Source organism: Gopherus flavomarginatus, chromosome 5 (assembly GCF_025201925.1).
Source record: "Gopherus flavomarginatus isolate rGopFla2 chromosome 5, rGopFla2.mat.asm, whole genome shotgun sequence".
In the NCBI taxonomy this organism is placed as follows: Eukaryota; Metazoa; Chordata; order Testudines; family Testudinidae; genus Gopherus; species Gopherus flavomarginatus.
Window position 1 is genome coordinate 86,896,703 of NC_066621.1, and position 16,347 is coordinate 86,913,049.

Sequence of the window (16,347 nt, forward strand, 5' to 3'; positions counted from 1 at the left end):
AACCCTCCTGCCTCCAATAACTTGCTTCAGTAATTCCCAAAATCCAAGACACTTACCAGAGGCCTCCTCTGTTTGTGCTTCACCAAGCTCCCATCGCTGTGAGTGGTTAGCCTCCTCTAGGGTAGAGAAGAGCTCCTGGTTGCATGTATCTCTGACCTCTGAGTCATCCTCTGTGTCTCCCTCCCCTTCCCCATCCAAGATTTCCTCCTCCTGGCTCAGTCCACTATCAACTGGCATGTGAGCCACCAACACATCCACAGTGGCCTTCGCAGTGATGGTGGAGTCACCACCGAGTATCGCGTTCAGCTCTTTGTAGAACTGGCAGCTTGTGGGTGCAGCACCGGAGCAGCAGTTTGCCTCCCGTGCCTTATGGTAGGTGTTCCGCAGCTCCTTCACTTTGACCTTGCACTGCAGAGTGTGCTGGTCATGGCCCCTTTCTGACATGCATCATGAAATCTGTCTGTAGGCATCATAATTCCTATGGCTGGAGCGCAGCTGAGACTGGACAGCCTCCTCTTCCCAAATGCTGATGAGGTCCAGCAGCTCGCATTGCTCCAAGCGGAGGATTGTCTGGTGCATGGAGCAGGCATGGTGACCTGGAAAGATGCACTGAGGCCACTGCACGCATCACCGAGTAAACAGGAAGGGGTCTTTCAAAATTCCCAAGGAATTTAAGGGATGGGGCTCAAGGTTGGTCACCTGAGGGCAGGGCAGTAGAGTTCAAACCGATGACCAGAGTGGCGAGAACAGGCATTGTGGGACACCTCCTGGAGGTCAACTGCAGAGCTGTAATCGACCAGGGTGTCTGACTGGCACTGCGACACTGTAGCTCCAGCGCAAAAAGCTGTACACCTCTCGTTGTGGTGATTTCTTTACAGCGCTGTAACTGCACTATTTCTGTGCATCAAGTGGCTTGACAGTGTGTACACCTTGGGAGTAACACCGCAGAAAGCTGCTTTACTGTGCAGAAACTTGCCAGTGTAGACATGGCCCTAGATTTGGGGTGAGAGTTAGATTTCCTGCCTCCTGGGGGAAGATTTGACAGGAAGTTGGTAGCCACTATATTTAGAACTGAAAACCTGAGACAAGGCCCACTCGTAAAGGATGACATGTTCTCCTCTGTTCATCCCTTTTCTGCACCCGCTTTGGGCTGACACATCGCCCTTCATTGCTGCATGTCCTCCTTTCTTGTTCACCTTCCATTTCAAGCCCTCCCCACAACAATTAGCACGTTACCACTTCAAAAGGGTTGACAAATGGCACTAATGTAAAATTAGTTAATTGCAATTAACTAGCTCAATTACTCCAGCATACACCACATTTTATGGACACAGATCCCACCTCAAGAGCGGAGACCTTTGGGTCTGCGTCACTGTTTGCCTTTGGGGTTATGAGTTCTAAAGTCCCCACAGTCCTCTCCCTCTCGGGAGTGGGGCATGACTCTCTCAGGAGCTCATCAACATTACTTCATTAATTGGCCAGAGGAGGAGCTATAGCACCATACCTTGCGGAAGGCTCGTCCCTGTACTTTCTTCTCCATCTCAGATGGTAATACGCATGTGGCTGCATAGAACTAGATTCATGGGCCAAAACACATCATATGGCTCATTCCAGTCTGAATCCTAGCTCCATGGTTTTCAAGGAACCTCAATGATGTCTTAACTGGGCCTTTAACTTCTGGAAGGGAAGTGTGCAATCCTATCCCACTGCCTCGTACTTATGCCTATAAAAGCTACCTGGGAATTCAAGAGTTTTAGACATGCTGAAAATGAGCAGAAAAGAAATAGGGCAAGTTCAGAATAGGAGACAAAGAGAGGGGAGCTGGAAGCAGACAAAATCCAACAGGAGGAGGAGGCGGCGGCAGTAGCAGGAACTCTAACTGGGATAGCATATGGATCTTGAAGAAGCTGCTTGAACAGTGGAAAAATGGAAGGAAGGAAATGGTTAGGCTGTGATGTGAGTGCTCTTAAAGGTGCTTTGCCAGGAGCTTGTGAGAATCCAACACCTTCAGACATCTCTGGGAAGACTAACAGGTTTTATCAAACAGGGGTCACCGCTTGTGTAGGGAAAGCCCCTGGCAGGCCGGGCCGGTGTGTTTACCTGCCCTGTCTGCAGGAGAGTCTGGCCGATCGCAGCTCCCACTGGCCGCAGATCACTGCTCCGGGCCCATGGGAGCTGCTGGAAGCGGTGCGGGACGAGGGACATACTGTTTGAGAAACCCTGGACTAACAGCTAGGCTAGGAAAGGGATTCAGCAACTATTGGCTTTAGCAAGGAGATTTCACCATAACTGGTAGGCAGAATGGGAGATTAATAAAGGAAGCAGTCACCAGCACCACACATCATAAAGCTGTCCTGTCCCGTCCCTAACAGGCTAGTAATATCACGCAGCATGATGCATGCTAGACAGCCACTCAGACGACTCAGCAGCCTCAATGGAGCAGCAGTGTTCTGAGTGCCTCTCTAAGCCTAGCAATTGGGAATGCTCACATAGTCCTGGGATTGGTGGGTTCTTTTCAAGTCCTCTGTGAGAGTCACCAGCTTCTCAGCTCCAGCATCTAGCTCAGGGGTGGGCAAACTTTTTGGCCCAAGGGCCACACTGGGGTTGCAAAACTGTATGGAAGGCCGGGTAGAGAAAGCTGTGTCTCACCAAACAACCTGGCCCCCACCCCCCATCTGCCCCCTCCCACTTCCCACCCCCTGACTGCCCTCCTCAGCACCCTCAACCCATCCAACCCCCCCTCACTCCTTGTTCCCTAACCACCCCCCAGGAACCCACCCTCAACCAACCCCCCCTGCTCCCAGTTCCCTGACTGCCCCGACCCCTATCCACACCCCAGCCCCCTGACTGGTCCCCAGGACCCCACACCTATCCAACCACCACTGTTCCCCATCCCCTGACCCCATCCACACCCCCGCCTCCTGAGACTCCCATGTTTATTCAATCCCCCCCACACACATACATTCCACATTCCCCATGGTGGTGTAGCTGTGGGGGAGGGAGGACAGCAGGGGAGGGGCCTGGGACTAGCCTCCCTGGCCAGGAGCTCAAGGACCAGGCAGGACGGTCCCATGGGCCAGATGTGGCCCATAGGCCGTAGTTTGCCCACCTCTGATCTAGCTTCTGCTTTTGCCTTCCTTCCTATCCTGGCTGTGACCTGAAGAATTCTTTCCCTTTATTTACCCTGTTTCCTCATAGGTATTTATAGAGGCAGATATTTTCCAACCCCTCCCCTCAAGTTACTTCTACCCTGTATAAATTTAGCTCCTTCTGGCTCGTCTCCCATTTTACCAGTTTTGTTACCCTTCTTTGTATGCTCCAGCAGTTTGTCTCTCTCCTTCTAAACTGTGGAGACCAGAACTACACACAATAGTCTGGCAGCAGGGGGTCTAATCACTCCTGTCTCAGACTTGCTGTTCCCAGAGAGCTGCCCCCAGTTTGCAGCTGTGTTATCTCCCCTCCCTGAGTGTAAAGGGTCAGTCACTCAGACTGATTCATGTTGATGGCCTGAGATTCCCAGGCTTTATAGCTCACTTGGTTGTCTGCAACAGCCATGTTTATTTCTTTTCCCTCCCAATCATAGGGAGGTCAGCCAATCTGATCACAGATCAATTTGCCACCCCTCCCCAGTTTGTGTGACGCCTCACTAGTTGTGTTGACGCCCAAGTAGACCCTGTCTCCCTTTTATCTCCCGTCCTGCCTCAGTAAGTGCACTGGAGGCCAGCAAGACCAATTTTCAAAATCAGCCTAGGGTGCTTGGTTATCAGATATTCCTGTCTCACTATTCTCAACCTGAGACAGACAACTGGTGGGTTCCTGTTTCTCTCCTCCTACCCTTTTCAGGGATTGAGATTTTCCCTGGCTCCCAGGCACCCACCCCCACAGTACATGAAGGTTCTTCTTGGAGGTTTTGTGCTTTTCTTGCTTGGGTGCAGTCCTGAAGGTCTGGGCAGATTCTATCCCCATTGTTCCACTTCCTCCTTTGTTCTTGGACTCTCCAAATATTGTTTCTGATAATTTCCCTGCTTCCTGCACAGGGTTCTCAGGTTCTCTTCCCACTGGTCACCTTTATGTCAGAGTCCTGCTCCCTTTAATTTCCTGAGGGCCTCTTTTCCCCTTGTGAGTTTCCCATGTTTCTAAATATTCTGTCCAGAGATGCAGGAAACCAAGGTTGGGGAGGAAGGTAATTTCCCTACAGCAGTGCAGGATTCTCCCACACTTACGCAGATAATCGAAAGGGGGCAGAGAAACATCAGTGGGATTCCCTAATACTCCATTCCACAAGAGGAATGAAATTTTCTCCCACACAGATGTCAGAACAGCGGGAACCAAGGAGAGGTTGGGTAGGGACATATGTCTCAATGGAGAAAGATTTCCCCACCTCCACTAGAGAGAGGGGCCTGGATTCCCTTTGAATACCAGGTCATTTGAAGAAAAGTAATTCTTCAAGTTGAGCTTTTATCCTCCAATGGAATCTGTGAAATCCCAGGAGGTGAGTAAAGGAAGCAGCTGCATTTCCTTGTGGTCCTAGGGAGAGGAATTCTGCATTCTAATTATTTTCCTTCCTGCTACACCCACTGGGAGCCCAGCTTTTCATCAGTTCTCATCTGTGCATACAGCTAAACAGACACGGACATCAGTTGTCAGATGATCTCGCTCACAAGATCCCACAGCAACAGATGAATGAATGACAGGAGCATAACTTAGAAGGGCTGTTTTCCCCTCCCCTCACAGAGCACCCAGGGTGGGTAACATTGCAGCCCACTAGATGGAGGGAGGGCACACTAATCCAGAACATACTCACACAGCACATTTGTTTATTTACTCCACCTATATAGCTCACCTACACAAACCAATTTACATGAGGAAGAGGAAACTCCCTCTTCCCCCCCACCCAAACACAATTCCTCCCACATGACCTCAACCAGTCCAGAAAGCAAGAATGGGCCTGGCACAATGCCCGAGGTTAGTGGATTTCCGCTCTGTCAGAATATGGGAGCCTCAGAGTCCAGAGCCCCACAGCTACTAGCTCCCTAGCTTTGAAATCTGAGGAGTGTCAGCTCAAGCACCTTAGTGAACCTCAGCTGTTGTGAATATAAATGGAAAAGCATCTCATATAGTCAGGACCACTGGAGCTCCCAAAAAGGAGCCAAGTGGTAAAGGAGACACTGCCCAAGGGCAATTGATCTGAAGGGCGGGTGGAGCAGAGAGGTAGGCTCATTTGGTGTGTGTGTCTGTTCACAGGTTTTACATTTTAGTTCAAAACTATTTTCATCAGCTCAAACAGAAGTAAATCAAAGTTTAAAAAAAAAAGCATGCTAGGGACTGAACATGGGCATAGTACAGAGCAAGCCTCCTCTTTGACTTCTACTCTGACTACAGATGCCTCCACTATTCCCATCCTGTGCTACCTATACACATAGTCCTGACTAATAGCTCTCTGTTATTCCAGAAATAGGCCTCAGTCAAAAAGGACAGTTAGCAGGTGCGAAACAAACCAAAACAAACTCATTGTAACTTCTAAATCAGACACAGAGTTCTCAGGTCCATAGAGGAAAGTTAAAACCTTCATATTTCAGCCTTCTCTCTCTCTCACACTCTCACACACTCCTGCCTGTAGATGCCTGCTAGCGTGCTCACCCACATGTACACACAAAAGGAGTTATTTCCTTACTGCAGCCATCTTCATCACTGTGGTCCCCACAGTCATTGTCACCATCACATTGCCACTGAGCCGGGATGCACGTGCACTCGCCAAAGGCACTGACTGCACAAGTAAAGTGATTGCGTCCACAGGAACAGTCAGTGCTGCTTTTTACACCTGCAGGGGGAGACAAAGAAAATAATCAAAATGGTTAGAGAGAGGGAGAAAGGATCCCATTGTTTTAATGTAAGTGCAACAGCTTCCAAACATCACAATTATTCCCCACATATACAACCCATTGCAAAAAGAAAAAAACCTTCCATCCTTGGTGTCACTGATATGTACAGATTCCCAGAATGACACTATCTGGAAGTAACACCACAACGCAAGCAGCCAGGAAGAGGCCTGGGGATCAGCACAGCAGGCAGATATTTGTGCTTCCTTAAATTTAATTTTCACTGTCACCTTCTCACCCGTGCATCTTTGTTATTTACTTGAGTCTAGTTCATCAAAGAGCAGACCCCTACAGATCTAAAACAGTTCACTGTAATTCATCTGGTGACATTTGCAGTCGCACCTCGTTGTGGAGTTCATGCAAACAAGAGAAGAACACAGGACCCATTTAAGAGAAAACAGAACAAAAGTTAATATGGGTGGAATCTTCCAGAAGATCTATAACAGTGAGATGGGTGAGGCTGTGGCATCAATTTCCAAGGGATAAGGTGGGAGCCCTGTCACTTAGGACCAGAGAACGGAAGACAAAGGCCATAGCGAACAGACTATAGGGAATATTCCACCACTGGACCCGAAGGAACAGGTGGACAAGATGGCTTAAAAGGTATTTGCATCTTTAAAAATTTCTGTGATTTGTGAATTAAGAACTCTTCCAATTTTATCCCAAGTCTTGCGATATTGTCAGGGATGCTAAACAATTATATGAGTTTCTGATTTCTGCCTTCAATCTTGTGAAGTTTTATCCCTATCCAAAATGGCCCCCAGTCTCCCTGATGATAATGAGAAATGAAACGACAGACTGCCCTCAGCAAGTTGGCCACCATGTCCCTTTAATCTGTACATGTGAAAGTGAGCTGGCTGTCCCCAGGAAAGATGGTCACCTAGGAGGATGCAGAGGAGGCAGAAATGAAACTACAGTGACAGCAGGGCGGGCAAATCTGTTACATAACAGGGTGTTGCCTAATCTTGTAATATTTGATCGATATTTTATTTAAAGCCCTCCTGGCATCTCAATTACATAAGTATCTCAGTTTCTAGCCTCTAGCGTAGAAAAACATTGATATGGGACTCAAGTTCATCCTAAGGGCTTACAAACCAGGAGGGAAATATAAATAAAACTTTTATTTTAAAGTCTCATGATCTTTAGGGGTCTGTCTCATGATATTGAACATTTGGGTTTGGCAATACTGGAAATGGGACAGGAAACTATGTGGAGTCGGGGACTGTGGGGAGCAGGAGGAACAAAGGGGTGTGCTTAAGGGAACATAACATGGCAGAGAAGGAGAACGTGACTGGTAGGAGGCTGTGAGGGGAAAGGAAGTGCAGTATAGAAGGGGCAAGAGAATTCAGGGCCAGGTGGGAACTTCAGACTGTTGGTGTCACTCTGGCATAACCCTAGGTAACTCGGAAAGGTGATAGACCACAAGTGTCAATGAAGCCCTCCTGTTGTAGGCCTTAATGAACCAATGTTCCTCCATGTTAAACACTTTGTGTAACCTAATGTACTAATAGCTGCAAAAATGTAGTGTTAGCAGTTAGTTTTGGTTGTAACAGCCAGTTTTAGGGGTGCAGGATCTGAGATTGTTATTTCTCCCTGGCACCTTATTTGAGCTCAAATAAATTTGGTTGTTTGCTTCTCCACCCTAGTGTGTTTATTGGCGCTTAAGCACTCTAGGCAACGAACCACTGTTGCTTGCCTCTGGCACTGCTGTGTCTGCAACAAGACCGTGGGAGAGCAGGGAGGATGAGTGAGTGGGACAGCCAAACTAGGGAGAGGGACAGAGTGGTAGTTCACCACCCCCTCAGCAACAGAAAGGGATAAGCAGAGCCCCCTTTGAGCAGTTAACAGGAAGAACTGTACTGGGGGGGGGGTATTTAAGGGGCAGTTTTGAACCTAAGATGATGGCACACAAATTGGAGAAGGAGCTGGCACTTCTCTTCCAGGCAAAAAACCAGAAGGGAGGCAAAAAACAACTGTTATTAATTTTTAAATATCTCAATTTTTAAATTAATCTCATGAATTTGGGGGGTCTGATGCATGGTATTTGAATATATGGGCTGGCAATACTGAACACTTGCTGCAGACATTCTAGCTCCCTCCACACACACACACACACACACACATACACACACACACACACACACACACCAACCACTCCAGAATGACTCAGTAGGAAGGAAAACAAAGGAGGCCATCAGACCCAGAAAGTGCTGAGCTACGGTTGCCAGGCATCTGGTTTTCAACCTGAACGCCTGGTCGAAAAGGGACCCTGGCGGCTCCAGTCAGCACCGCTGACCAGACCACTAAAAATCCAGTCAGTGGCACAGCGGAGTTAAGGCGGGTTCCCTGCCTGCCCTGGCTCCATGCTACTCCCGGAAGTGGCTGGCATGTCCAGCTCCTAGGCGCAGTGGTGGCAATGGAGACTCCACGCACTGCCCCTGCCTCAAGCGCCGGCTCTGTAGCTCCCATTGTCAGGCAGGTGCAGCGCACAGAGGCACCTGGCCACTTCTGTGCCTAGGAGCGAGAGGGAGCTGCCTCTGAGGTAAGCATCACCCAGAGCCCACACCTCTCACCTCCTGCCCCAGCCTACACCCCAAACCCCTCATCCCCCAGCCCCACTCCAAAGCCTGCATCCCTAGCTGGAGCCCTCAACCACTCCTGCACCCCAACCCCCTGCCTCAGCCCGGTGAAAGTGAGTGAGGGTGGGGGAGAACAAGTGATGGAGGGAAGGGAGATGGAGTGTGGGGGGGGGGGAGCCTCGGAGAAGGGTGTCGGTTTTGTGTGATTAAAAAGTTGCCAACCCTATGCTGAGATAATCAGCAACACCAGCAATAGAGCTTCCATGCTATCTGAAGTCCAACACCTATTAGTTCTCTACAGAGTCCTTAAAGAAAAAAAGAGGGTTGATAAAATCTGAACTTCTAGTGTATCGGTTTTAAATTAAAGCCTCCTAGACCTTCTTTAATAGAACATAAGGAGAGTTCTGGGGAGGAGAGGAGACAAACAAGCATTTCCCCTCTCCCTTGCCTCCTTTGCACATCACCTTTAAAAGGCTTCATGGAAACATGTTCTTAGAAGGAATTTTAAAGAACAGAGAATAGTTAACATTTGGTGCAAAAAGGAAAGAAAAAAAATGCTTCAAGAGTAAAGGGCTGGGGGCTGGGACAAAGGTGCAAAGATGAGAGAGTGGGAAAAGGAGACCAAGGGAATCATAGAATCATAGACTTTAAGGTCAGAAGGGACCACTATGATCATCTAGTCTGACCTCCTGCACAACGCAGGCCACAGAATCTCACCCACCCACTCCTGTATCAACCTATGTCTGAGCCACTGAAGTCCTCAAATCATGGTTTAAAGACTTCAAGGTGCAGAGAATCTTCCATGCCCCACACTGCAGAGAAAGGCAAAAAACCCCCAGGGCCTCTGCCAATCTGCCCTGGAGGAAAATTCCTTCCCGGCCCCAAATATGGCGATCAGCTAAACCCTGCGCATGTGAGCAAGACTCACCAGCCAGACACCCAGGAAAGAATTCTCTGTAGTAACTCAGATCCCACCCCATCTAACATCCCATCACAGGCCATTGGGCATATTTACTGCTAATAGTCAAACACCAATTAATTGCCAAAATTAGGCTATCCCATTATACCATCCCCTCAATAAACTTATCAAGCTTAGTCTTGAAGCCAGATGTGTCTTTTGCCCCAACGGCTCCCCTTGGAAAGCTGTTCCAAAACTTCACTCCTGTGATGGTTAGCAACCTTTGTCTAATTTCAAATCTAAAACTTCCTGATAGCCACTTTATATCCATTTGTTCTTGTGTCCACACTGGTACTGAGCTTAAATAATTCCTCTCCCTCCCTGGTATTTATTCCTCTGATATATTTGTAGAGAGCAATCATATATTCCCTCAGCCTTCTTTTGGTTAGGCTAAACAAGCCAAGCTCTTTCAGTCTCCTTTCATAAGACAGGTTTTCCATTCCTCAGATCATCCTAGTAGCCCTTCTCTGTACCTGTTCCAGTTTGAATTCATCCTTTTTAAACATGGGAGACCAGAACTGCACACAGTATTCCAGATGAGGTCTCCCCAATGCCTTGTATAACGGTACTAACACCTCCTTATCTTTGCTGGAAATATCTCGCCTGATGCATCCTAAAACCACATTAGCTTTTTTAATGGCCATATCACATTGGTGGCTCATAGTCATCCTGTGACCAACCAATACTCCGAGGCCCTTCTCCTCTTGTTACTTCCAACTCATGCGTCCCCAGCTTATAACAATAATTCTTGTTATTAATCTCTAAATGCATGATCTTGCACTTTTCCCTATTAAATTTCATCCTATTTCATACTAATACTCCAGTTTACAAGGTCATCCAGATCTTCCTGTATGTAATCCCGATACTTCTCTGTATTGGCATTACCTACCAGCTTTGTGTCATCCACAAACTTTATTAGCACATTCCCACTTTTTGTGCCAAGGTCAGTAATAAAAAGATTAAATAAGATTGGTCCCAAAACTGATCCCTGAGGAACTCCACTAGTAACCTCCCTCCAGCCTGAGAATTCACCTTTCAGTATGACCTGTTGTAGTCTCTCCTTTAACCAGTTCCTTATCCACCTTTCAATTTTCATTGATGTGGGAAGTGATAGCAGAGCAAAGGGGGGGGGGGGGAAGAAAACAGAAACATAGGCAGTAGCAGAGTATTACAGAGCCCTGAAGATGAGGCCAAGCTAAGAAACTTGAGCATGATTCAGAAGGTGGGGAAAGCCAGTGACGGTGTTCAAAGGGGAAAGCAAGATGTCATCCAGGAAACTTGCTTGACTATTGGAAGTTAATTATTTGGGGTAAATAATCAGCTTGCCAATTCAAAATTAAGTTTACAAGACCAATCACCCCCTTCAAATCTCTTCATCAACCCACATTGACAGAGAAAAACACTCAAACTGGAAACTTATGAAAATTCTGGGCAAACCATCTTCTGCTGGGAGCTTACCACTGCCTAGAAAGGCAGAAACCTATTGCATTTTGTCTCTGTGCTCTCAAGTTGTCCTTACCTAATCCCTTTCTATGGTCAACTTCACAGAGCACCAATTATTCTACCACTTTGCCCAACAGTACCTGGCAACTCATCTGAGCAAGTTTGAACTCTGACTGTGTTCTAAGGGAAGACACAGCAGCACCCCCAGCTTCGCCCTCCCATACAGCAACAATCTGGGAGGTAAAGGAAAGTGGACGAGACTTTTCAGTTTCAGTGTTGTTCCTTCTCCACAAAAAAACAGAATAAAAATGTAATTCAACAGAGGGCTAGGCCTACAGCGAGTTTGAGCCAATCAATTTGAGGTGGCATCTGCCAACAACAAGAGATAAAGTGTCAAGACAGTCAACTCCCAAACTTGGGGGGAAACTTTTACAAATTATTTTTAGATGAATGGCAAATCAGAGGTTTATTTTTATGGGGCATTAGTTTTGCTGCCAAATATCAAGACAGTGGTGGAGCTTAGAGAGCTGAAGGGGAATAACTGCAGCTGTCTAGTAATATTAAGAATTCACTGTGTGTGCTGCAACTTACTCTGCTATATTCCCAATTTTATCATCATCTTTAAAGTTAAACTCTGCTATTAATCATAGAATCGTAGAAATCTAGGGCTGGGAGGGACCTCAAGAAGTCATCAAGTCCAGCCCCCTGTGCTGAGGCAGGACAATGTACACCTAGACCATCCCTGACAAGTGATGGTCCAAGTAAATGTACTTTGCTTGACCTAAACTGATACAGTACATAAAATAGTTAAGTCACATGCCTTTTATTATCTTCAGTGGCCTAATATTTTGTGGTTTGTGATCTTTAGTTTCACTGGCCTTGTGGTTATTTCTAGTAGTGCCTTTTATAAACCCTGCTTTACCCTGGCAATACTGCAAGCTGAGGACACTGCAGATACTACAACCCCTTCCCCCAACACTGAAAAATAGGCTTAAATTTTTTATACGTAACTAAATCACAGTTAAAGCGTGTCAAAGAACTAACCACAGCAAGGTGGACCGTTTCTCTCTTCTATAAACACAAAAGGTAAAATCCCCCTTCCCCTCTGAAGTCAATGAAAATTTTGCCCTTGATTTCAGTGAGGCAGGATTTTAACCTCCTGTGTTCAACACTCTGCTCTATCCTCTCAGGCCACGTCCAGACTACCCACCGTATCAGCGGGTTAAAATCGATTGCTCGGGGATCGATATATCGCGTCTAATCTAGACGCGGTATATCGATCCCCGAGCGCGCTTATATCGATTACAGAACTCCATCAACCCCAACGGAGTTCCGGAATCGACACGGAGAGCCGCAAACATCGATCCCGCGCCGTGTGGACGGGTGAGTAATCCGATCTTAGATATTCGACTTCAGCTAAGTTATTCACGTAGCTGAAGTTGCGTATCTAAGATAGATTCCCCCCCCTAGTGTGGACCAGCCCTCACATACAGCACACTCGGAACTTTACTACTGCTCCCCTCTGTAACAGGAGACACCTAGAAGACTAGGGATTAGGAGACTGTTCTCCCCAGAGTACCAAATTACCTTGAGGGAAAGTAGAAAGAGTGCAGTGGGTGTGAGGAGACTCAATGAAGTGTCATTCCTTGCTGGTGAACGCTCTCTCTAAAAATAGGGCATGTGTGATAGGAAACTAAGTGCACATTGGTGTGGAACATGACCCTGTCTCACGTTTCAATTCCAATCAGCTAGAGGAATCTGGAAATGGGCCGGAAGTCAGGGTGTCTCCCCTTCGGGCAACTAAATAAGCAACCAGGCAGAAACATCCCCTTATAATCACATTAGAATGTCACTCACTTGGGCTACTGCAGACTCCTATACAACAGGAGCACACACTGGCATCCCCAATCTTGACTTTGCTAAACATTTATCTAGAATTTTTCATTGCCAAGGAGACCAAGACACTATCGATTCTCTATACATAGGAATCACTTTGCCTGTCTCTGAAGCAAAATGGAAGCTGTTTAACAGTGCACACAAACTCCCTAGCCACAGGAAGATTGTAAGAATATTGACTCAGTTAGCAGGCTAACTGCACCTCTGACCCCTCCTGCTCTCTTTGAGAGCATCACCTCAGGTCTTGGGCCACAAGCAGTCACCTCTCTAGGGGTAGAATCACACAATTTTCCCACTCTCAGACCAGCCCCTTGGCTGCCGTCCCTGTGACCAACCGCAATTACCGCAGCAGGACAAACTTATCCTCAGTACCTGCAGTTCTGTTCCCTCCAGGAGCAATGATAGTGGTGTCCAGTACTCAAGCAGCCTTCCTATAACAAAATTTTATTTAATTTAGAATGAAAGCTGTCATAAACAGAGTGTTAAGGGTTAATGTCTCTTATACCTGTAAAGGGTTACAAGCAGGAAACTGGACACCTGACCAGAAGACCAATCAGAAGACAAGATACTTTTAAATTCGGGTGGAGGGAAGTTTGGGTGTGAGTTCTTTGTTCTTCTCTCGGAGGGTCTGAAAGAGACCAGACATTACTACAGGCTCTCTAAGTTTCTTTTCATATAGTAAGTAAAACAGGCGGTTTAGGCTTTTTAATTGTTTTACACTATTTGCATTTGTGGATCTGGCTGGTTAACTTTTATATGTATAGTTGCTGGGAATATTTTGACTTGTATTGGTACTGGTGGGAAAGTCTTTTTTTGGTATCTGTAAGCTATAAGACCCTGTAATATTTACATCTTGAAGTTACAGAGATAATTCTTTACTTTTTCCTTTCTTTTATTAAAAGATTTCTTTTTAGAGAACCTGATTGATTGTTTTTTTCTCTGTCTCCCTTGTTTTATCCCAGGGGATTGGGATAACTCACCAGGATGGGCAGGGGAGACGGGAGGAGGGAGTGATAAAATCTCTGTTTTCCTTGAATCTGTTTGCCTCTTTTTGAAAGGGAAGGGAGATGCTTCTCTGTATGGTGATTTAAGAGGTTAGATCAGTATCTCAGGATAGCCCAGGGAGGGAAGTTCTGGGAGGGGGAAAGGTGGGGGAATGGTTTATTTCTCCTTGTTTTAAGAACCCAAGGGATCTGGGTTCTTGGGGTCCCCAGGGAAGGTTGGGGAGGTCAGAGTGCCCCAAAACAAAGCACTCCAGCCAGAACACATTTGTAAATGAAAGACAGTTTCTTTTGCTTTTTAACTCTTTCGGGAGAGGCTAGGAAGTTAAAAGGACTCTGTTGCTAAGCAACCCCAGGAAGCCAGAGAACCTGCATTTCAGGCAGTAAACACCAGAGGGCATCTCAGCACAAGAAAACAGGATCCTGAAACAGGAACTGGCAAGACTGGAGGCAGAGGGACAAATCAGAAACGCAGACTACAAGCAAGACATGGAAAAGAAACTACAAGAACTAGAAATAAAACAAAAAGAGATGGAGCTGACAGAAAGAGAAGAAAAAAATCAAAGAAAAAGTAGAGAATTATCTCTGTAACTTCAAGATGTGAATATTACAGGGTCTTATAGCTTACAGATACCAGAAAGAGACTTTCCCACCAGTACCAATACAAATCAAAATATTCCCAGCAACTACACATATAAAAGTTAACCAGCCAGATCCACAAATGCAAATAGAGTAAAACAATTAAAAAGCCTGTAGTAATGTCTGGTCTCTCTCAGACCCTCCGAGAGAAGAACAAAGAACTCACACCCAAACTTCCCTCCACCCGAATTTAAAAATATCTTGTCTTTTGATTGATCTTCTGGTCAGGTGTCCAGTTTCTTGCTTGTAACCCTTTACAGGTATAAGAGACATTAACTCTTAACACTCTGTTTACGACAAAAGCATTATAGAGAAAACAGATATTAAAAATCAACCAATCATCCTATGTGCAGGCCTATTTACCTAGAATTTACCATCCAAAAAGCAGACTTTAACAAACTCAGAGAACTGATAGGCAAGGTGCATAGGAAGAAAAATGAAAGGATAAAGCAGTTCAGGAGAACTGGCAGTTTCTCAAGGAGCCAATATTAAAGAGTATCACTGCAAAGTATCCCAATGCAAAAGAAATGCTGGGATGAACAGTCAGAGGCCAGCAGCGCTCCATCAGGAGATCTTTAATGACCTAACAAATCAAAAGGAAATTCTACAAAAAGTGGAAACATGGATGAACTGCTAAGGAGTACAGAACAATAGCACAAGCCTGTAGAGACAAAATCAGAAAGGCTAAGGCACAACGTGAGTTACATTTAGCAAGAGACATAATAAAGCAGTGACAAGAGATTCTTTAAATACATTAGGAGCAAGAAAAAGATGAAGGAAAGTGTAGGGGCCTACTTAGCAGGGGAAAGGAGAGCTAATAAAAGGAGAGCTGATACCAATAAAGCTGAGGTGTTTAATGCCTATTTTGCTTCAATCTGTACTAAAACAGTTAATAGCACCTGGATACTCAACACAATTAATACTAATGATAAGGGAGAAGGAAGACAGGCCAAAATTGGGAAAGAACAGGTTAAAGACTATTGAGATACATTAGATGTATTCAGGATGGCAGGGCTTGATGAAATTCATCCTAGGGTACTTAAGGAACAAGCTAAAGCAACCTTGGAACCATTAGCATATCTTTGAAAACTCCTGGCGGATGGGTGAGGCCCCAGAAGACTGGAGAAGGGCAAACATAGTGTCTATCTTTACTTCATTTGAGAAAGAAAAATCAAATGCACAACTATAAATCAAAATAAATATGAGTCAACAGTGTAACGTTGTTGAATAGAAAGGAAACATTGTTCTGGGATTTATTGGTGTTGTAAGCAAGACACAAGTAGTAATTCCTCAACACTAGTCCACACTGATTAGGCCTCAACTGGAGTAGTGTGTCCAGTTCTGGGTGCCACATTTTAGGAAATATGTGGACAACTCTGAAAAAGTCCAGAGAAGTGCAACCAAATTTTTTTTTACAGGTCTAGAAAACCTGACCTATGAGGGAAATTGAAAAAAATGGGTTTGTTTAGTCTGGAAAAAAGAAGACTGAGAAGGGACATAATCTTTTACATACTTGAAAACTGTTCTTATAAAGAAGGAAGAAAAATTGTTTTTGTTAACCTCTGAGGATAGGACAAGAAGCAATGGTCTTAAATTGCAGCAAGGGCAGTCTAGGTTGGACATTAGGAAAAACTTCCTAGCTGTCAGGCTGGTTAAGCATTGGAATACATTGCCTAGGGAGGTGGTGGAATCTGTTATTGGAGATTTTTAAGAGCAGGTTAGACAAACACCTGTCAAGGGTCAATCTACAGCAAAGGTCCCCAACGTGGTGCCTGCGGGCGCCACGGTGCTCGCTGCAGCGTCTAAGTGCACCCGCGTACTGGCCAGCGGACGAGCATCCGCCGAAATGCCGCCGATAAGCCGAGTCATCCAGAGCCATAGCCACCGAAATGCTGCTTGGATGATGCTAGTTGTTGGCGGCATTTTGGTGGTGATGCCTATTGACATTGCAG

The 16,347-nt window shown here is 46.0% G+C and overlaps 1 protein-coding gene across 6 annotated transcripts in view; it reads right to left on the minus strand.

Moving 5' to 3' along the window:
- LRP4 (LDL receptor related protein 4) overlaps positions 1 to 16,347 on the minus strand; it is a 112,070-nt gene that overhangs the window by 52,913 nt on the left and 42,810 nt on the right. For all 6 annotated transcript variants that reach the window (XM_050955222.1, XM_050955224.1, XM_050955225.1 and 3 more), the window contains exon 2: positions 5,675 to 5,821. In XM_050955222.1, the coding sequence (XP_050811179.1) occupies positions 5,675 to 5,821 (147 nt within the window). The remainder of the gene's footprint in view (positions 1 to 5,674; positions 5,822 to 16,347) is intronic.